We start from the raw sequence: 21,865 nt of genomic DNA, 5'->3' as shown, positions 1-21,865 counted from the left end.
TATATTGTGAAATTTGTTCCACTACGTACGATGATCTAAACATCTACTATGAATTACTTGAGCTCATACTCGTAGTACATATGTGCACATTTTAAACTATATTATCTCATCTATTTGTTTTATATAGTCTATGGTATAATTTTGGCGGGAATGTGAGGAGCGAAGCTATGTAAATTGTTTAAGCTAATTTTATGTTTCTTCACTTTTAATTGTAAAATAATGGTGGCTTATCAGCCTTACCTGATGGTTAGTTACGATCGCTGATAGACGTCAGCAATGCCAGTGGCACAGCCAAGTCGCTGTCTACCGCCAAGTACTCCCCTTGTTTGAAGCAAAATATGTCACAGAGCTCTAGAAAAACCGTGGAGGGGCTTATTCCAGAGGCGGATGGTACGTGAAAAAAAAAGATTCTGGAAACGCACTGTCGATGACAACAACAGATCTAAATAGTATGGATGAACTTTTCGGAAGCGGGATGTGCGATGATAAAATGGTATGAGTGTACAACCAATCACTAGTATAGTTATAATATAACCAGTACTTAATGTAAAAACCACCTAAGGCGTTTGGAATAATGGCCTTTTATAGGAAAATAGAGGTGGATGCTATGGCATGACTACCGGCATTCGCATTATGTATAGGTATGTATGTGGTGAGTGAAGATTAGATCGGGAGCCCGTTGAGTTTCTCGCCGGATATTCTCAGCGGGTCGCGATTCCGATCCGGTAGTAGATTCATTCGCGAAGCAGCTACTCTTGAGTTTTTAGGTCTCCCTTGGAGGCGCTCGGGTAGTTGTAAGCAAATCCCGCCCCTTCTGGCTGAGCCCTTGTTCGCCCACCTGTCCATGTGAAACTGAAAAGGCCTTCGGGTCACCAGTAAGCCCTCAATCATAAAAAAAAGTAGATTGGGAGGATCCGAAATAACGTGTAAGTCCTTGTGGCACTTTATTGCAGTAGCAGTTACAGACAATACGTGAACTTTTGTTGGATCGTTATTAACAAAATAAGATAAATAAGAATGTTTGTTTTTTGTTTAGTTTTTCTTATATATTAGCTAGTTTAATATTATAAGAATTATTACATAATGTGTTCAAATTAATTACTTTTCTATAACATTTTTAAGCTTAATTTTCCAATTTATGTAGTTACTATAATATAAGGTAGGTATGTAATGTATTATAAGTAGACGCCTTACTATAGGCTCTTTATATTTGTAGTGCATCTACTACAGATATAAAGAGTACAACGTGAGTAGTACCCAGAATACTTAAGATTATATTTCTTACAAATTTCTATTTAGCAACGTTGTAGGCGTTTGTAACAACAATTGTAAAACGAACGACAAAGTAGTAAAACACTTCAACAATGGCAAAAAGAGAAAACCCTAAAAGAAAACCGCAGAATCCACCGATGTTACCTGTTAAATAAAATAAAAACATTGAAAAAATCATCTAATAAAATACTTTTAACGGCAGAGTTTGTAATCCAGAACGTGCTTTCAGAGACATAAGATATATAGCTACCTGACTAATTGCCTACCTATTTAGTGGGTTTTCAAACAAATCTTGCAATAGAACAATAGCAGGGACTAGATGATAGCAGGATTGAGAAAAAAAAAAGCAGGCAAAACAGAGATAACGAGAGGGAGAGAGTAAAATTAAGCTTTAATATTTCAATACGATGCCTAGGTATTGTCTTAAAACGGAAGTGTACTAATCGCAAAATGTAAATAGAACACATAAAATTTATGGATTACCATGGCCCTTACATTTACATCATTTACAAAGATACGGAAGCTCGTTTATGCATCTAGGAAAAAGTTATCAAAATACAAGATCATAGATAGCCTACTCAAACATAGGTACTTATTATAGTCGAACAGCCTTCATCACTACCAATATTTTTTTTATTTTTATTTTTTATTGCTTAGATGGTTGGACTACCTCACAGTCCACCTGTTGTTATGTGGTTACTGGAGCCCATAGACATCTACAACGTAAATGCGCCACCCACCTTGGGATTTCAGTTCTAAGGTCTCAGTATAGTTACAACAGCTGCCCCGCCCTTCAAACCGAAACGCATTACTGTTTCTCGGCAGAAATAGGCAGGGTGGTGGTACCTACCCACGCGACTCACAAGAGGTCCTACCACCAGTAAAGTATAAATTATAATATTGAAGATGTTCCAGAAATTGGGTCTATTTTAAAAGTTAGATTTCAATAAATTATAATACAACTTTAAACTTACTCTAGATTTCTATGAGACGAATCACAGCGTTTTATTCAGATTCACTTTATATTGTTTACTTGAAGCTTTTTGTTTGGGCTTAAGTAATTGGGAATACCCATTGAGAGTCTTGATCAAGCTTACCATAGCCGGCTAGCCAATACAGTATACTATTAGTTGAATATTTAAACAGTGATTACTGATACGGTGGCGTTTAACATGCTATTTTTCTAGTACTTTTACGTTTTAACGTTATAGCGTACTCTACGTTATAACGTTACTATTAACGTTAAGAATACGTAGTTAGTGCAAGTACTACGTATAACCGAGAATAGTAAAATTAAAAAACAAGATGTATGCAGTGTTCTTACTTAATATTTCGAACCAATACGAAACGACATCAAGGCGATCCAAGGTCCCGCTGGGTGCAGAATGATAAATGCTAACTAGGATTTTTCCGGTGATGTTTATTTTGTCACTGAAACAAAGTCATTTCCAACTGCTTAAAGTTTGTGATAGGTGCCTATAGTTAACACCAATTGTAATATTATTCAATGAATAAAATATGGTTATTGTGAGCTTATTGGATTTAGTGCATGTATCGCTATCAATTTGAATTGAAATAAAATCAGTAGTAGGTAGTTCCGGAATGTCAATTTCTTTACATCCAAAATAAATAAGTAGTCTACAGAGCTTGCCTCCAATTAGCGTAATCTGAATATACAATCTAGGCGGCCATGGACCAGAGTTATAAGATCGAAGCTGTGAATGATATTATTTTCGAGAACCATTGGCCATATCAAAATCTATAAAATTAATCGTCAGCATTATCAATTGACTGTGTTCTGACCGAACTTGCGTTATTAATTAAACTAAAATGAATTTGATATACGAATTTTGAGAACTGACGTTTTGAGCAGATCATTGGTTCTAGTTGTCCTAAGCACGTCATTACGGATCCTCCCGATCCATTAACGGTGCTTTTAGGTACTTCATGCCTCAAGCACCGATCACCGTCATCGCCGAATCCGTCGCTTGCGAAGAAGGGCTCGACGAGTAAATTAACTCAGACACAGCCCACTGAGTTTCTCGCCGGATCTTCTTAGTGGGTCGCGTTTCCGATCCGTTGGTAGATTCTGCGAAGCACTGATCTTGCTAGGGCCAATTTTAGCGACACTCCGGTTTGAGCCCCGTGAGCTTACTTACACGTTCAAGGAGAAGCTGAAATAGCCTCTGAAGACTATCAGCATAGGTAGGAAAATAAAATAAAATAAAATGTTCTAGTAGAATGACAGAGTAACGGTCTCTGTTCCACTATTTAAAATTGAGTCCGATCGAACTAGAGTAGATAATATTTTTACTTACAACATATCACTCCTGAATGGTACAAAGTGCTCTTCAATTGTATTTATAGATATCTTGTAAGATTTGGCATAGTGCTGTATAGGTTCACAATCGGGTAGGCAATTGGGACAGAAAAGGGAATCTTCCACTTCTGTTTCAAGTCCGCGAAGATCCTGGGCGTCATTTGGATACAAGTAGAGAAGTTTTTCTGGACAAATAATTTATTATTATGATGCTGGAAAAAAATATTAACCAGTTACCACAATTCTTGTAGAAAGTGGTTTCCCCCGTTGAAGGCTTAGCGGCCACAGGGGATGATGCCGTGCCGCGCTACCTGTATAGCATAGTTGATATTGAAGAGTTACCGGTTGGCGGTTTATCGCGTTCTGCTTTCACAGGGTGATTATGGTTTAGTGGGGCATCCCGGAACACCAGGGGCACCGCCTGGGCGGCCTAAAGGGCAACAAAAGGCACCATAATTCTAGACGCTCCTATTCGAAGGGTCCTGTAATACTGGTGGTAGGACCTCTTGTGTTGACGGGTAGGTAACACCACCCCGCCTATTTCTGCCGTGAAGCAGTAATGCGTTTCGGTTTAAAAGGTGGGGCAGCCGTTGTAACTATACTGAGACCTTAGAACTTACATCTCAAGGTGGGTGGCGCATTTACGTTGTAAATATCTCCAGTAACCACTTAACACCAGGTGGGCTGTGAGATCGTCCACCCACCTAAGCAATAAAAAATAAAAAAAGAGTTGGAACGCGAACGAGTTTTAAATTTGCCCGTAGATATTTCCTATAACTAAAATATATTTATACATTTTTAACGGTTAGAGCAAATGTTTACTCACCCCTATATTTATTAAGGCATTTTAAATCTTCTAGTGTACATGTACGTGCCCTATCTTTACCGGGCAAAAAGTAAGGAGTGCATTTACAAAGCGACTGTATGGACTTGATGCGACAATTAATTATACAATAGTTGTATGTATAAGTTTTCCTGTGTGAAGAACCGTTCTCGTCTTGGAAAAAACATTTTCTCTAAAACGTAATGTAAAATATTTATTAGTTAGTTTTTTTGAACGCCACTTTTGGTACTCAATGGAGTATGCGTTAATGAACGCATTCTTATAATACAAAAAATTAATAAACAGTCTTCCGTTCTGTTACAATTCTGTGGTTTTTAAATAACAATGTATTTAGTTAAAAAAAATGATGTCGTAGAGTTCTTTTCGCGGAAAAGAGAGATGTCGTAGAGTTCTTTTCTTGCCACGGAAAGATGGTTGCAATCTCGAGAGGCTCATCGTGACTGGCGTGGCGCAGCCCAATACGTTGTTAGTCCGACCAGATCCGCACCGCTCTTGATTCCACGTTTCACAACGCCCTCCACACCGCCAGAGACAAGACTGGATGGAGAAAGATCGTGCGTGCGAAGGTGATACAAAAGGGTGGTCACGACCTTCAGCAGTGAGGAATATGATGCAAGGAGGAGTAGAGTTCTTTTCAGGACTGTGGCTTTTCTTTGAAACCATTGATAGAGACTGCAGGTTTGGAAATTCAACTAGTATATTTTGGTGACAATTCGATTAAAATACCTGTATGTGACCCAAGAGATTTTTAGTCATTTTAAAATGTTAATAGCGTAATTTCAGGTTGAGAACTCGCACGGGTCGATACCGCCCCATTCATTTCTACAGGGAAGCTACATTTTTCCGAAGCTATTCACTGGTAGCCTAAAAGGCTATTCTATCTTCGGCTTTGCGGACGGGAACGGGAAATCAATCAAAAGTTGAAGTACGGTTTGAAGGCTCATGTCCACTAACAGTATATCGTCGCTATTGACGCTGAGGACTTTTGTTGTTGATAGTTGAAGTATTTTTTTTATTGCCTTTGTAGGCAGACGAGCATACGGCCCACCTGATGGTGAGTGGTTACCGTCGCCCATGGACTTCAGCAATGCCAGGGGCAGAGCCAAGCCGCTGCCTACCAATACGGTAGACGAAACGAAGCCGTGTTAATATTGTGAATTCAGTAAGTAATAACTTACAATCCGAACAGGATATTTCCGGACCTCGGCAGCAGCTCTTTGTTGTATAGAAGATAGTTCAATGAACTCTGCTCTGTCAGGCTCCACTATGCGATAAATCACTTTGCCCCCGCTAAAATCGGCGAAATGACCGGGTGAAAACAGGAAAACCTACATGAGAAATTGTTATTTGAAAATATGTAGTACTAGTGGCCCGCTCCGGCTCCGCTCGGGACGTTGTTTTATTTTTTTAAATAAAAGAACACTTATTGCGGTATAACTACAATAGTTAGACATATGCTGTCGCGACACTTTTTGTAATTAATCATGTTTTCTACAAAGTCATAGTACATTATTTTATTCTATCATCAATAGTGTTCGCAGGGCACGCGATGTAAAGAATATTTTAGGAATTTTTTTACACTTTGGGTTACATTATTATAGTTTTAGTAAAGAGCCCTATTTTTTTCAAAAAAGATTATATTATCATATGCTACTCGGGAAAAGTGTAGCTTCCAAACAGTGAAAGAATTATTCAAACCGGTTCAGTAGTTTCGGGGCCTATTCAATACAAACAAACAAACAAATCTTTCCTCTTTATAATAGTAGTATAGACAGTATAGATTATTTCATAGAGCTCCGTGGCCCAATGTCAAAAAACGCAACTCCGTTGTGTATGACTATACGTCATAGTCATTTTTCTTGGGGATTTTTGGCACTATGTAATAGGCATTAAGGGAACTTTAGATAATATACATAGCTCTAAGGATAACTAGTCAGATGAGCTCAAGCCTATCATGCTTGAAGTACCTAAGTCTCACCTTTGATTATGAGGTCGAATTATTTTCGGTAAGTATCCTAATATTCAAGTCGAGTGGCCTGGATGTTTACTTGGAAGTGAATGAAATACTTACATCAAATCCTCGTATGTTGTTTACGGTATAGGCGTAGTCATCAATCATCGGGTCAAGAACCAAACGTAATCCATAAAGTGCTCCCGGTACGGACTGCCGTTTGACGTCCTTGTTAGCTGAATTCGGACTATAACACACATTCACATTTCACAACACAAATCACTATAACATTTCACTAAATATGCATTACGTCAATTAAATAAAACCCCTTTGTACATGATTTTCCTATTACTGTGTCTTCTTTTTTGTGTGTACATAAATAAATAAAAATAGAATGACAAACAGGCTTTGATGATTTTTCAGTTCCTGATTCACCTGCTGCCATTGAAGTCTCAAGATACTACTACAACGTAAACAAGCTTACTTTGAAACACAATACCTTGATATCAGCGGCAGATAACACAGTTGGGCATAAAATTCATGAATTTTTTCTACCTCTATCGACGCTAATTCATTTGAAGAAGATGTTTTTCTACACTAAGCTAGACAGGAGCTAGCTCAGGAATACAAAGCGTAAATGCGATTATAATTATTAAGCAGTCCAGTAATCTTATACATACTCGTCGACAGAGTCCTCCTGAATATAGTTGAATATACAACAATGTCCCCTGACCGTCAATTGGACGTCAAAATTAGTTTTGCAATTAACTTCTTCGCTGCCCCATCCGCATCTGAGTAGCATTTCGTCGCATTTCGGAGCCAACTGTAATAATGCAAGCACTTTGGTAATCTTAAGTAGCGATCGTGTTACGTTTACGGCTGTCACTTACTAGAATCAAACAATATTTGTTTATTCTATACGAGATCATGCTTAGAATTGTTTAGGGTTTTATCTCTAAAATAATTAGGCAACAGTAAAGTTTGTCAAAAAATTCATTTGCTGATACAAACCTTTTGCATGACTTCCGATGTATTTTGTGAATAGAAATCTTTGAGCGTTATTATATCCAAAAAGGGGTGATTCCTTAAGATATCATCATACGAATAATCTAGAAGGCGGCCATATTGTAAAAAGAAAAGTTCAACTTCTTCTATTGTTTCGTTATTTAATGCCATGCTCCTATGCCTGGTTGTTAAATTTTAAAATTTATATATGTATGTCTTTCTATTTTATTAAATACTTAAGCCGTATTTTGATAGCTTTCAAATGCTGGTGTTTAGTAATTACCACATTTATTATGCAAGCCGCTGCTTATCACTAAGCCTTATTTTAAAAGAAATAGATAGTAAGCAGTCAAAGTGGAGTGATTTGTATTAAGTACAATTGCAAGGTTCACTTGTTTTCTTGTTAAATGGATTATTGATTATCTATAGTTTTGTTACAGTACCCGGCCATAAGTATTGCGCATCGACCTTTGGAAAGAAGCATTCGGCTAATTTCGGCTTCGTAGAGTATTATCTCTGTCGCACGAAACACTAAACTAACCGTCCGATTGCACGATTCACAAACGTCACATAGGTAACCAAAGGTCTATATGCAATATTAAACACCGGGTAATGTAAATGAAATATGATATGAGGGTTAATCAGCAGCGTGAATATTTAATGAATGTGTGAATGTTTACTTTTGAATTATAAAATAATTCCTTTTTGATAATTTGAAATTCTTCCTACTTAATTGCTATACCAAAACTTACATTATCTGAGAAAATTCTTTCAAAGCCTTTCTGCTTATTCTGTTCGTATTACAAAAGGCTACAGCAGGAAAGTTAATTTTTGATATGGGATAGGTAGAAGACTCCATGCTGATAACCAGCGGTTTTGTCAATATCTCAAACCACGTGTGGTGGAGATAGTAAAACATCGCGCTCATCATTACCACAAAAACTCCAATCCAGAGAAGTCTGAAAATTAGAGATCCATAATTTGTAGTTGCTTCGATAGGCAGACAGACAAGCTTGATGCCCATCTGAATTGATAATTTTTTTTTTTTTATTGCTTAGATGTGTGGACGAGCTCACAGCCCACCTGGTGTTAAGTGGTTACTGGAGCTCATAGACATCTACAACGTAAATGCGCCACACACCTTGAGATATAGTTCTAAGGTCTCAGTATTGTCACAACGGCTGCCCCACCCTTCAAACCGAAACGCATTACTGCTTCACGGCAGAAATAGGCGGGGCGGTGGTACCTACCCGTGCGGACTCACAAGAGGTCCTACCACCAGTAAAACTTACCTTACCTTAACTTACCTTGAAACACGAACCGGAGTATGAATCGTGTTCGAGTGAGAGACAACGCCGTTATTTCACGGGTCCTAACCATGATTTTTTTGGTTTTATAGAACAGGCTAAAGGTATTATCTGCTGAATGCCACAGTATACCGAGACTGATCAATTAAGCAATTGAAATATTTAAATAAATGAGCTTCAACCAGGATGATGGTTTAAGGTTATACAAGTGGATTTAATGATACGTTTAGTAAACACAATGTGTTTTTAAATGGTCCTGATTTTTTTTCTAAACGAGACGTTGAGTTCCAGTAATAGTATCTAAAAACAAACCAGAAAGAGGGTAGACCGATTTCTTCGCTTCCAAGGTCCTACCTGCAGTCGTCAGTCTACCTGCGATTCCGATCCGGTGGTAGATTCTTTTTTTTATAATAAATAAATATATATTTACTAACGATCACGCCACGTTAACTGGTCCCGTGCTAAGTTCGTAAAGAACTTGTGTTACAGGTACCAGAAAGAAAGAATTCAGCGAATTCACTGCTCTGGCTAGGATCAGTGTTAGCAATTCTCTCAGGTTGAACTTGTGAGCTCATCTACCGGTCCGTGAATAATAAGAATAGCCCTTTAGGCCATCAACGATTAGGTTGGGAAAAAAGTCTACACGTGATCATGGCGATTGCAATAGCACTAAAATAAAGAGAGCTCGCAAATATATATAATATTGATAGCCGCGAAAGCTTAAAACAATATGCATGTTTGCTTCATGGTCACAACAGGTTGAACTGACGTGACGTGTGAAGGTAATGTTTTTGTTATCCCATATTATAGCGATGTATGTTGTTGTTAGCAATAACACATTCTTTTTACCACTACTTCACTATTCAGCTTTTCAATATAAATCATGAAGAAAACAGGTAAGAGGTTTTTTTTAATCTATATTAAAATACGTCTTGTACTTTTAGTATTGAAGCTTTTTTAATCTCCAGCACATGTTATATCGTAATTTCGTACTGGTCATGTAAATTTATCTTTCCTAACGTTGACTGTTGAAGGTGATTGATCTGTAGTATTATCGAAATTGGGCCCAATAGGTAAAGCATGTATGACAGAGATTGCTTTTTTTTTAAAGGTATTTTATGACCTAATAACTAAGGCCCTTAGGTCAAGTCTTATTTTAATTTATATCAACTGGGATGAAATTAAATGAAATGAGATGAGATGATATGTTCAAATTCAAATTCAAAATCATTTATTTCAACTTAGATGTCAGTATAACACACTTGTTGCATGTATATATGGGATGAAATATATTGCTTGATTTTGGATTTGCACAGATTAATTAAATTAATTAAGTGCTCGAGCTAACCGATATTGACGTATCTCGATTAGAATATTATAATCCTGTGAAAAAAAGTTAGCAATCTAACCGTTCTCTCCATCCGATGTTGGGGCTACAGATCTCCTTGATACCACCAATAGAAGACTCTTTTACATATTCCTTCAAAACTTTAACAAAACTTCTTCTCATTAGCGTCTCCAGATTGATCTTTCTGGTATTCGATGGTCTTTTCCGCTGTTTCTGCCACACATTGTTGTGTTGCATTGTGAATGTCCCTGGTGGCAATGGTGACATTAAATTTGTTCTTACGTGCACGGTGACAATCTAAGCGTGTTTTTAATTCAATTTGCAGGGTGCCGTATGCTTAAATAATGAACGATATATGTACATACATGGTTGAGTTCACGACTCTCTGGTTATTGGGGGCCATAGACATCACATCGTGAATACCAGCAACCACCTTGAGACATGAGTCGGAGTATTGATTGTATAACTACTCTATAATATTTTTTGTTGTATAACATCTGTCTGTCTTTAGATATCTTGCATTTTATTAAAATTGATCTAAAAGCAACAAATAAGGCGATGGCAATATAACGTATGCGTTTCTCGTTTATTTTTTTAAAATAAAAAGTAATTATGGGGTTTTACTTCACGCCTAAATTAGACAGCCCACAGGTAGCGGCTTACAATTTATTTAATTTTTGACCACAGAGCTCTCATTATGAGCAATTGCGGCATTAATGTGTAATTTAAAGTGTTGCAAAATTACGTGGCATTAAACAATACCTCGTTTTTGGGCTTAAGCAAAAGTGGGAGTACAATGAATGTCTGAGTGCGCAAAATCCCAGTTTGAATTAGGCGGTTGAGCTCGCATACAATCAGGCTACCGCAGATTGAAATCACAACAGGGTAATAATAGGTCTCCTCGTATTGGAACTGTATTTTAGTGATTCTACCTTAAAACCAGAGGAACGTGGAACACACGATTGTTTTGCGGTAGAAATACTGACAGCAATAGATGGTAGTAAGTTGAGTTCACCATCAATGTATTTTACTACAATCTGTCCCTTTTCCCGGTCTTCATCAATATATCTTTTGTTTTTGTCCTCTTTCAATTTGTTGGTTCGAGGCTATTATCGTTCAAAGATACCGACCGCAATCTTTTAACACACGGTTTTACTCGCGTCAGCTTGAGTGGAAATATGCCTTGCGAAAAGTCCTTTTTGTGGTTAGAAACTACCTTAAGCTTTTTTCTGAATTGATTACACATATGCATGATATTATTATGATCGGTTGAGAAGTTAAGACGTGAAAGCGTAACAAAAGAAAACACACTACCGCATTATTAATTTTACTAAACGTGGCCCACGGCTTTAGCCGCGCCTAATTTGTAATTCGGAAAGAATGAAACACGTTGCAGTTGTGTAGTGTCAGTTAGTAGTTTTTTTTTTTTCTCACTATAATAGCTATTGAACTATCAGTCGATTTGTATTAGAATCGTTGGTAAGTAAAATCACGAACTAACGAACACACTGTCGTATTTATTATAGCCCTTAATATCCTGCGTTGCCCGGGCCATTGAAATCAATATTATAAAAAATATCGTATGCCTAAACTCAGGCTACAATTTAAATTTGTGCTAAGTTTCATCAAAACCTGCCTTGTCGTTTTTCCAACTGTAACAATCGCTCATCCATTTTTGCAAACTTTTACATATAAGCAGGTATATATTGATGAATTCCTTATAAGACTATGTGTCATGATAATCGTCTTATCGTTGCCGCCGCTGATTACTCCCTGAATCCTGATCACGCAGGAGCAAGTCACCGTCGACATCTTGGACATATTCTTACGGATCCATCAAATTCAATCACTCTTGCATTAGACGCTTTCAGCTCTAACACTAGGAGCAGACTTAGGGACCACGGTGACCGTACTCGTCGAACTCGGCAAAGGGTTTGAGGTGCGACCTAACCTAAACACCAGCCCGTTGAGTTTTTCGCCGGATTTCCTCAGCGGGTCGCGATTCCGATCCGGTAGTAGATTCATTCGCGAAGCAGCTGTTCTTCAATTGTTAGGTCTCTTTTGGGGATGATCGGGTAGCTGTTAGCAAATTCCACTCCTCCTGGTTGAGCTTGTCCTCGCCCACCTGTATTAGTGAAACTGGAAAGGCCTACGGGCCACCAGTAATTGAACCATTGAAGGATCAATCTCAAAAAAGGATGAATTCGTAAATCTTTAGAAAGTAGCAAAGTATTATTTTGGGCTTTATGGCATTATCAAAAATATCTGAACTACCATCATCTGAAAAACAACAGATGTGGATTAAGTAGACAATACTGAACCATGAATATTGCATGTTTTAAAGCAGTTCAATCGCAATAAATAATAAAACATAGAGTTAATAAGCGGATATTGTGTACACGAGCCTGTTTTGTGAACACATTAGTTTGTTAGGAGAATTATTTTTGATATGATACTTATTATGATTTATGTACTTACTAAAATGTATTCAATATTTGATAAGTAGCTGATAAGTGGTAGTTTAACCTAGCCTTACGAACTGTTTGTTATCTCAGATTCTTTTTTTAATTACAGAGACAAAAAAAATATCTTTCTTCAACTTCTTAATCATTGTTCAACAATATTGTCATTTACATTGTGTATGTGTGTACATTTGCATTCAAGTGTATTTGCTATTTACGTTCATGAATTTGTATGGGTATATTAACATTTGTATTACTGTGCCTTAATTGACATGTAGGTCATCTACACACACATTGCTCAACTATAATTATATATATATTTTTTAAAGGGCTATTCCAACTTCACGCCTACCGGTAGATGAGCTCACGGGCTCAAGCTAAGGGAACTGGTAATACTAGTAAGAGCAGTGCTTCGCTGAATCTACTATTATGGGTTAGTTCACACGCCGAAGGACGGTGACTGGTGCTTGAAGAGTCTAAAAGCACTGAGAGTGGATCCGGAGAATCCAACAAGAGATGTTTTGGGAGACGGCGGCTTTACTTGGCAAAATATTATTATAATAGTTCGATCGTCGAACTCGTCGCTTGCTACGAAGGGCTAGGCGAGTAAATTAACCCGCAGACACAGCCCACTGAGTTTCTCGCTGGATCTTCTCAGTGGGTCGCGTTTCCGATCCGATGGTAGATTCTGCGAAGCACGGCTCTTGCTAGGGTTCGTGTTAGCAACATCGTCAGGTTTGAGCCCCGTGAGCTAGTAGCCCGGTGACGCTGACATGGTCTCTCAGGTTTAAACGTGTAATTCTTAGGTAAGCTAATGGTGGGTTATTAGCCGTTTAGCATCTGTGATAGTGCACAAGTGTGTTAAAATGAAACAAAGTCGCTGGATTCACAATTGAATGACATTCCAAGAAGTCAATTACTAGACTTAAAAAAGACAGAAAATTTTCATTTTTTTCTACGCTGTTCACAATGACACTGCTCATTTTACTAGCTAGTACAAAAGTGTTGATTATGGTACCTCGTTTTTTACTATAACGTGTGTATTTACAATAGCTTGTATATTAATTAATAAAATCAAGTATTTATTGAAGTTATACTTCTTTAGGCGCGTTATGAAAAATTGATGAGAGTGAAATTTTACGATGCCCGCGCACCGTGACACAAAATTAACAGAATGAAGTTGCCCACTAAATCGCTCATTACAATACGACCGACGTAACTTGGCGAGTCTGAATATAGCCGCAGGTGAACTTTCGCGCATGTACACTCGTAAAATAAAGTGTTATTAGCATTCATTTTTTAGTAATATAAATGACATTATTATTTAATATAATTCACACTAAATATTATAAAATTATTAATGTTAAATATTTATAATTAATTATATAATATTAAAAAAAAAAAGAAATAAATTTACTAAAAATAAAGTATAACTTCTTACGCGCGTACATAAGTACACGCACCCTTTGTTTTTTTTTTTCAAAATAGTTATAGTTAAATAATAAAGCGAAAATTAAAATGAATGTGTAAAATCGACATTATATACGGTTCGCATCGATAAATCGTTCGGAGACCGCAATCGCACGATTAACATTGAGAACAATCGATGAATCGATAAAAACGATCGACATAATTGCATCGGCGACGAGTGCATCAAAGAGAGTGGTTCTTGTCATCCGATCATAAAACAATTTCTGCAAGTACGGAAATTGTGCGAGACGTGTTGAGTACGATTTATGACAAATACTACTTGAAAGAAGTCGAGGCGAAGTCGTCGTGGCCTAGGACGTTCGAACCCCAGGCGGGTATTAATTTTTCTAATGAATTACGTACTCAACAACTGTTCACGATTGACTTCCACGGTGAAGGAATAACATCGTGTAATTAAAAGTGAAACCCGCAAAATTATAATTTGCGTAATTACTGGTGGTAGGACCTCCTGTGAGTCCGCGCGGGTAGAGCCTATTTCTGCCGTGAAGCAGTAATGCGTTTCGGTTTGAAGGGTAGGGCAGCCGTTGTAACTATACTGAGATCTTAGAACTTATATCTCAAGGTGGGTGGCGCATTTACGTTGTAGATGTCCATGGGCTCCAGTAATCACTTAACACCAGGTGGGCTGTGAGCTCCTCCACCCATATAAGGAATAAATAAAAACTTGAAAGAATTAATTTTAAAACATAGCGTGATCAACAAAGCGTCCAGTTAAGTTTAGTACTGCGATTTTAAGATTCTATATGAATGCTTTTTTTAAGAAACAAGAACAAAATTATAGGTTAAGTATTAAGGGCCCAACACTGACGACAGTTGCGCAGAGGAGGGTGCGCAAATCTCCTCCAAACTGCACTGCCGTGCGTATGCGTACCAAACCATGTGTATTTTCTCAAGAAAGCCTCATGAGGCCACGACCCTTGTCATGAGGATTATCGACACAAGGAGGAGGTATGTACTTTAGTTAGAAATTTCTATTCTTCCCAGAGTCGCTTAATTAATATTTTAACCATAATCGATTGCGTGTAGCATCGTATTTACGTACTCATATTTATCACACTCTCTCTTTAGTTAGGCAACATACACGCCCGATAATAAATTTAACAAAAATATATTAAAACGAACACAGGTACAAAACGTGGTCCCTACAAGTTTTGATCGATATGATATATCTCCAAAAACAAAAACGTATTTGACAGTTAAAAAACCACTAAAAAACAGAGTAACATGAAAAGTCAACTGAAATTGTAACGTGACACCGCATACATACAGCTTACTTTAAAATACACTCAAAGGTAGGTACTACATAGTTTAAGAGTGTATATATTTTAGTTTAGAGAGTGATGCAAATGGAACCGTTCTGTCACGGTTCCATTTGCATCGCCGCGATATGAAAGAAAAAAAAATGATATTTCTTTTGGCGGTCTTTTCTGACGGCGGACTTTTCTTTTCACAACTGTCTAAAAGTACAAGCTACATAGTTACCTAATTATGAATTATTTTAATGAAAAGTAAAAGCTAAGAAAAAAAAAATTGGAATCATGTAAGTATTAAAGGCATGTTAGTCTTAAAAAGATTTTATTTAATGAGATTAACTTTTTTATGAAGCATCCTTACTGGACTTAGATATTACTATTTCGACTTATACGGCTGCCATTAAAGTTCGAAGTTTGAAAAAAAACTTCTCAGCAGTGGATGACGGCTTGTTAGTATCCACAAGCGACATTAATGACTTATCAGTGAACGTAAGGTAGGCAGCGGCTTGACTCTGCCCCTGGCATTGCTGACGTATATGAGCGACGGTAGCGACTTACCATCAGGTGGGTCGTATGCTCGTCTGCCTACAAAGGCAATAAAAAAAATAGAAAAGTTCTCTCATCAATCAGTTATTTATTAAAATAGGTAGATCCATACGTTTTGCATTAGTCGAACTATGATTTCCATTTTGGAATACAGTAGCAACACATAATCTCTTTCCGTAACTGTCGTAAAAGGCACTATGGGATTACCGAGAGAATGGCCGACGGCGTTGTAGGTATGTGATACCTAATATCCTAATAATCGTCTTCTCGCAATAAAAATAGTACAATCTCAAAACTTACTAATTTTACAGGAGAGTGTTTTAAAGGTTTAACATGTGATATTTTTAATATTTATCATCTTTGCAACATTTATTTTTTATTTTTTACCAGTTACATTATCTGTCTTTTAAACTAAGATAAAATGATGTATTAATTTTGTTAATAGTAGTCAAAACATAAACTAAAAAAAAAAAAAAAAAACTAAAACTAAACTACGCTTTTTTGACAGTATTTATGAGAAAAATACTGGGGTGATACCAAATGATACCGCATATTAACTTAAATTTAGAATATTTTTGGAAAAATTGTACACTTTTAATGCGAAAAGATGCTATTTTTGTTGGGAAGTAATCGTGTATTCCGGTTTGAAGGTGGGATAGCCGTCGTAAAATGCAATTGAGATTTCGAACTCATGTCTCAAGGTGAGTAGCGGAATTCACGTCGCAGAACCAGAGCTTGGCACTAATCTACGCTATAAATTTATGGTAGTAAACAATATGATCAACTTAGGGGGCGTCCATTAATTACGTGAGGCGTTTTTGAGAATTTTTTGACCCCCTCTTCCTCCTGGGTATCGTATCGTAAGATTTTTCTCAACTCCTTCCCCCCCTCCTCTAATCTCACGCGAGATTCTTCAAAACTTCTATTTGGACGGTAAATGTGTTGGATAATTGAGAAAAAAAAACTTGCTCTATTACTTTTATTGAAGACTAGCAAAGACTAGTAATTGTGAATATTACCGTAATTTAAAATCACAATCATAAAATTAAATAATGAATATCAGACAAAAATTAAGAAAAGATTTATTCTAATTCAATCCATGGAGACTCGTGCACGGCCTCAAGAGTGACTACTGGAACCAATATATCCAAGTGTTTTTCACCACACCGTTTTCTGCGAGAAATATAATTACGTGATATTTGCGAAGCCCCCCCCCTCCCCTATAAGTGAGATTTGGAAAGATTTAGTTTGATCCCTTCCCCCCTAGAACACCTCACGTAATTAATGGACGCCCCCTTACAAACATCGGAAATGCTTATAATTAAGCTTCTACGGCATATAAGTTAACATTCTTACATTAAATAATTACAAGATAAACGCTAGGCTAGAAAGTAGGTAGGTAGGCATTTTTTTTGTTTTTTTTGTAACTCTAATGAACCTGGAACACAGAGTAACCAGGTTTCAGAGTATGTACGTATAAATACGCTAATGTTGTTTTGCATATCTTTAATTTTAAAGGAATAAGTAAACATAGTATAAAAAACACATTTCAATAACACGTAGAAAAAAAGATTAAAATTTCATAATTTTGTTGTCCCAATACTCCCGGTCATCAGGCTTACATAGCCAAAGTAAACTAAATTATTGTAATTGGTCGTTGATACGTGTGCAGATTTTCAAGTTTAATTATCGTCTTTGTCGAGAATTATGTATGATGGTTCCGTTATGTAGATAGATCAGTGGATATGTAGTAAATTAAAGTTTAGAAAATTTTGGAAAAACTGCATAAATAATATTCATGGGTTAGTTGGTTTACAGTGGTTACTATAAATAAAGTAGTATTTTATTATGATGGTATTCTCTACGTAGAAATAAATCTCAAGGTAATCCCGCATGTATTATCGTTCCGTGGGAATTGAAAATTAATTTACTTAAATTTCAACGATAATCCAACGTCTAAATTAGCAAAGATCTTCTATATAATGAAATATGATTAACGATTTCGCAGTAACAACTTGGATGCGCTCAATCGAATTAATCACGGTGATCTTGCGATGCAAATAATTAATTTTAAAAAAAAAAGAAAATGAGAATAATTAGATTCTCAGAAATGAACGCTCTGTTATACAAACTAGACTGTGGCCGCAACAATGTAACGTATACTCGGTGCAAACTCACCGATGCATCGCGCGCTTGCATTGCTCTACACGCGCAGGCACGCACACAAACATACACACACACCAATACGCAATTATAATACTACGGGATCGCGACTTGTCTTGGCTAAGCAGCACGAGTTTTCGATATTGAAATCAACAAAGGTTACGTAACTCGTTAAAAAATTTAGATTGAAATATATCGTGACGATTTTTTGTAGAACATTTATTTAAACTCAGAATCGTTTATTACGGATCTAAAGACTCGATTTCTCTGTTAATTATTACTTATCTAAACGGCCTAAATCGGTGGTTTTCCCTCTCTAAGCACCTGTCATTTTTGTAAATACTTTGACATTGGCAAAATCAATGCCAAAGGCGTTGGAGCCAAATTATCTAAAATAAGAAGAAATCGGTGGTTTTCTTAAATAAATAAATAAACAGAGAAACTCTTTGTTTGTTTACTTGTTCACCCATCAGTCTAGATCAGTTAAAATGTATGCTCTTTGTTGGCACTTTACGGATGGTTTCTGCTGTATTGGCGCACGACTAACCTGCTAACGGTAGCTATCAGCAATCTTGCGTATATACAAGCTTTAAGAAACAACACTCGGAACGTCGCGGCGTCTGTGTTTATGGAATATGCACCTTCTCTCGTTTCCTATAGTAATAATAATGCTATGTGCTTACAATTTAGTAAAAAAATCCCAGATGTAGCATTAGTAATGACGTGCTCATTAGCATTGTCACATTTGCGATTTTTCAAGTTATTCACTCACTGAACTTGTAACACTAGCATTTTTAATTTTATTGCTTAGACCGCCAGCCACCTTGAGACATGAGTTTTAGTCTTAGGTTTACAGTACAACGGCTGCCCCATCTTTCAAACCGAAGCGCGTTACTGCTTCTCGGACGAAATCGGCGGAGTAGTGATCCTTACGCGTAGTAATAAATTATCATCTTTGTGCGTTTGATTTAAATGTAATTACACGTTGTTGTTCCTGCACCGTGGAAGTCATTCGTGAACATATATTAAATACGTAGATATTTCACCAGGAAAATTAGTGACTGCGTGCGGGATTCGAACAGATTGTAGTCAGTCAGATGTATTTAACACAGAAGAACAATAATGGATTGTTTTTTTGTCTACCTATTCTATACTAGTCTCGAGGATTTATATTAGCTTCACCGATTATATAGGCGAGCTCACGAGGCTTAGCATGGCAAAATTGCTAACACGAGCTCTAGCAAGGGCGGTGCATCGTTCAATCTACTACCGGATCGGAATCACGACATTCACGACCCACTGAAAAGATCTGGCAAGAAACTCAGTGGGCTGTGTCTATGAGTGTCAACCGGATTTGTTTACAATGCCTTGTCGAGCGTTTTCAATTAAAAAAAATTAAAACAGTTCTTCCACATCACTTTACGAGACAAAAAAGAGATTTTAATACATAAAGATATGAAACTGAATATTAAGATGTCAGTGATTAGGGTAGAACAATGATTCGTAATCTCTGTAGCGCGGCACTTTTGTGTGCCGCCATATTTTATATACAATATTGTTACCATTCTATCCATAGTATTATAGGTCCTAAGTAAAAAAATTTTGAAGTTCTATTTTTCATTGCTGACCGTGCGAAACATTGTTCTTACCAGAGCAAACGTTAGCATAATAGCTCAGGCTGTACCCCATGAACTCGCACAATAGTCACGGTAAAGCCATAATTGCCCCTAGAGGCTACTGCCAAATGGGTATGCAAAAAAGCGAAGGAAAAAAAACTGAATGACGCTTTAAATTTAGTATTTTGACTAAGCGTATTTAATTTTGAGTGATCCTAAGTTGACACCTACTCTAACCTTCGGCGCCACGGATAGCCTGCCGACCGAGAGGGCTGGTGGTCGTGGTGCCGACGACCAGCGGTCCGGCGTTTCAAGGGGGAGAGTGATGGGAGAGATGTGCTTCGCACTAATGTGCTTCGCACTTCGCTTTTCCCTTTAGCCTTTTCATGACTACTGTCTCAAGCGAGGTTCGGACGTTGGTTGTTGAGCTACAGGAGGTTTTAGTCAGTTCGACCACGATATGCCCCGCCCTCCATCCCCAGTGGAGGGCAGAAGTCCGGCTATTTCATCCTGACCAAAAAAAAATATCCTAAGTAGACACAAATAACCAATATGTAGAATATTTATGCCGTGAAGCAGTAATGCACTTCGGTTGGAAGAGCGGGCGTGAGCGCTTTCACCCCTCTAATCAATGATAATAAAAAATCAAATGCATGTTTCTTATTTAATCAGACTAGTGCCGCCTAAAAATAACTTATCTAACTTTTAATATATTTCGTCTGCGCTATAAGCTCTACATAATATTACCGGACAAATTAAGTATCTATATATCTCTTATTGCTATTTCACCATTTTTTTTTTTGTTATATATTGCTGGTCAGCTTTTACGAAATTTACGGAGAGACGGTACCATACAGCATACAGCAATGCGGCCATCAACCTAAAACAATAAAAATGGTCCGACGATAACGTAAATTTTGTGCTCAACTCGTGCTACTTATTAGTATAAATAATTCGTATTTATACCAACACTGTATTCACCTTGAATATTAAAGCTTAATTTTAATCTCACACAGATCGCATTATACATTATTATGACATGATATCTGCCCTTCACAATAAAATTCACTGATTAGCTTCACACCGTTTCAGACACAGATAATTATTACGACTAAAATACTAAAAATATGCTTGAACAGTTAACTATTTAAACAGAATGCAATAAAAAAAGACTATTTAGTTATACGAATGTTGCATTTAAAAACGACCAAAACTTGTGACGTAATAACAACGTGCACACACACATAAGTAGCCTGCGTGCAAAAATTGCGACTGCACACAATGTAATTTAGACACACTCTTGTATAAATCAACGCGTACTTACGTGACCGTAGAACGTATAGATTTGTGTGTGTGTCGTCGCGTAAAGACAACACAGCTAAAATATTATAGTGTATGTATATGGAACAGCTTTGTCTGTGTGTTGTTTGGACGTTGTTGCACGCGATCCGAATGCAGCCACACGCAGTTCGGGACATTTATTACTGTACTGAAATATCGTACAGACTTTTCTAATGTTTTTTTACTAGTTGTACTATAACAATTTTTTTATTAATTTAATTATAATTTTTTTAAATTGATATGCTATATTAGCGTTTTCGCACACGGATACTTGAATTGCTTTTAGAATAAAACAATATTTAGTCAAGTAAAGTAATATTTTATGTTAGCCTTTTATGGGCACAATATGTTTCCTTAAAGGAAACTTTTGAAACATTGTTTTTTGTTTTATATAATGAATTAAACTCAAAAATATGACATTGCATGCCCTAGCGATTGTTATGAGAGATCTAATTAGTTTGTAGGTTAGTCACAATACATACAATAATGACAGTGAAATTTAAAATTTTTATTTTGTTCCACTTAATAAAATGCATCAAGCTAGATAAGTAATTTTATAATCTATAATTGTAGAGTGTGTAATTTTGTGCTCTGCTGATAATTTTTAAGTATTTTGTGATTTTGATGAAAAGTAATTAGGAAATGACCATAGGTAATAATTTTCCACCCCACCACATCTGGAATTTCTAACTTTATGTGATGATTTTTTTTCTTTTACCAGTTGGTTTAACTTTTGTAGTTAATGAAGTGTGCAAACTATTTAAAAATGGTTACTAAATTCGAAATCTGGCATAATTTATTTAGGAAAACATGCCGTCCGAAGAAAATCGCCGCTGCAAAATTAAGTAATCTGGAATAATAAATTGTAGAGTTGCATCGTTGCACTGGAATAAATGCAGTAGCGCGGCGAGGTGGGCCGCGGGGCGGGGCAGTGCACAGCGGCGGG

General features: G+C 36.9%; 1 protein-coding gene across 1 annotated transcript; it reads right to left on the bottom strand.

The window, feature by feature from the left end:
- Positions 1-927: 927 nt before the first annotated feature.
- LOC105841391 (pickpocket protein 28) lies at positions 928-10,465 on the bottom strand. Its single transcript, XM_012688960.4, has 10 exons — positions 10,109-10,465; positions 8,145-8,351; positions 7,399-7,573; positions 7,068-7,210; positions 6,508-6,634; positions 5,615-5,764; positions 4,419-4,608; positions 3,591-3,777; positions 2,597-2,703; positions 928-1,416 (listed from the first exon to the last, which is right to left on the bottom strand). The coding sequence occupies exons 1-10, from the start codon at positions 10,312-10,314 to the stop codon at positions 1,292-1,294; spliced, it is 1,617 nt and encodes a 538-aa protein (XP_012544414.3). The 5' UTR covers positions 10,315-10,465; the 3' UTR covers positions 928-1,291.
- Positions 10,466-21,865: the final 11,400 nt, after the last annotated feature.

This window comes from Bombyx mori, chromosome 25 (genome assembly GCF_030269925.1).
Source record: "Bombyx mori chromosome 25, ASM3026992v2".
Taxonomy (NCBI): Eukaryota; Metazoa; Arthropoda; class Insecta; order Lepidoptera; family Bombycidae; genus Bombyx; species Bombyx mori.
The sequence above is the reverse complement of the archived record's forward strand: the minus strand, read 5'-3'. Positions and strand labels throughout refer to the sequence as shown.

What these genes read in the sequence shown, in the direction of transcription:
- LOC105841391 (XM_012688960.4), bottom strand. Translation starts at nt 10,314, where the DNA reads ATGTCACCATTGCCACCAGGGACATTCACAATGCAACACAACAATGTG. An exon ending in AAAGAATTTTCTCAGATAAT is followed by an intron (nt 7,574 to 8,144) that starts GTAAGTTTTGGT and finishes TTTAACAACCAG; the next exon opens with GCATAGGAGCATGGCATTAA. An exon ending in ACAACATACGAGGATTTGAT is followed by an intron (nt 5,765 to 6,507) that starts GTAAGTATTTCA and finishes TTTCTCATGTAG; the next exon opens with GTTTTCCTGTTTTCACCCGG.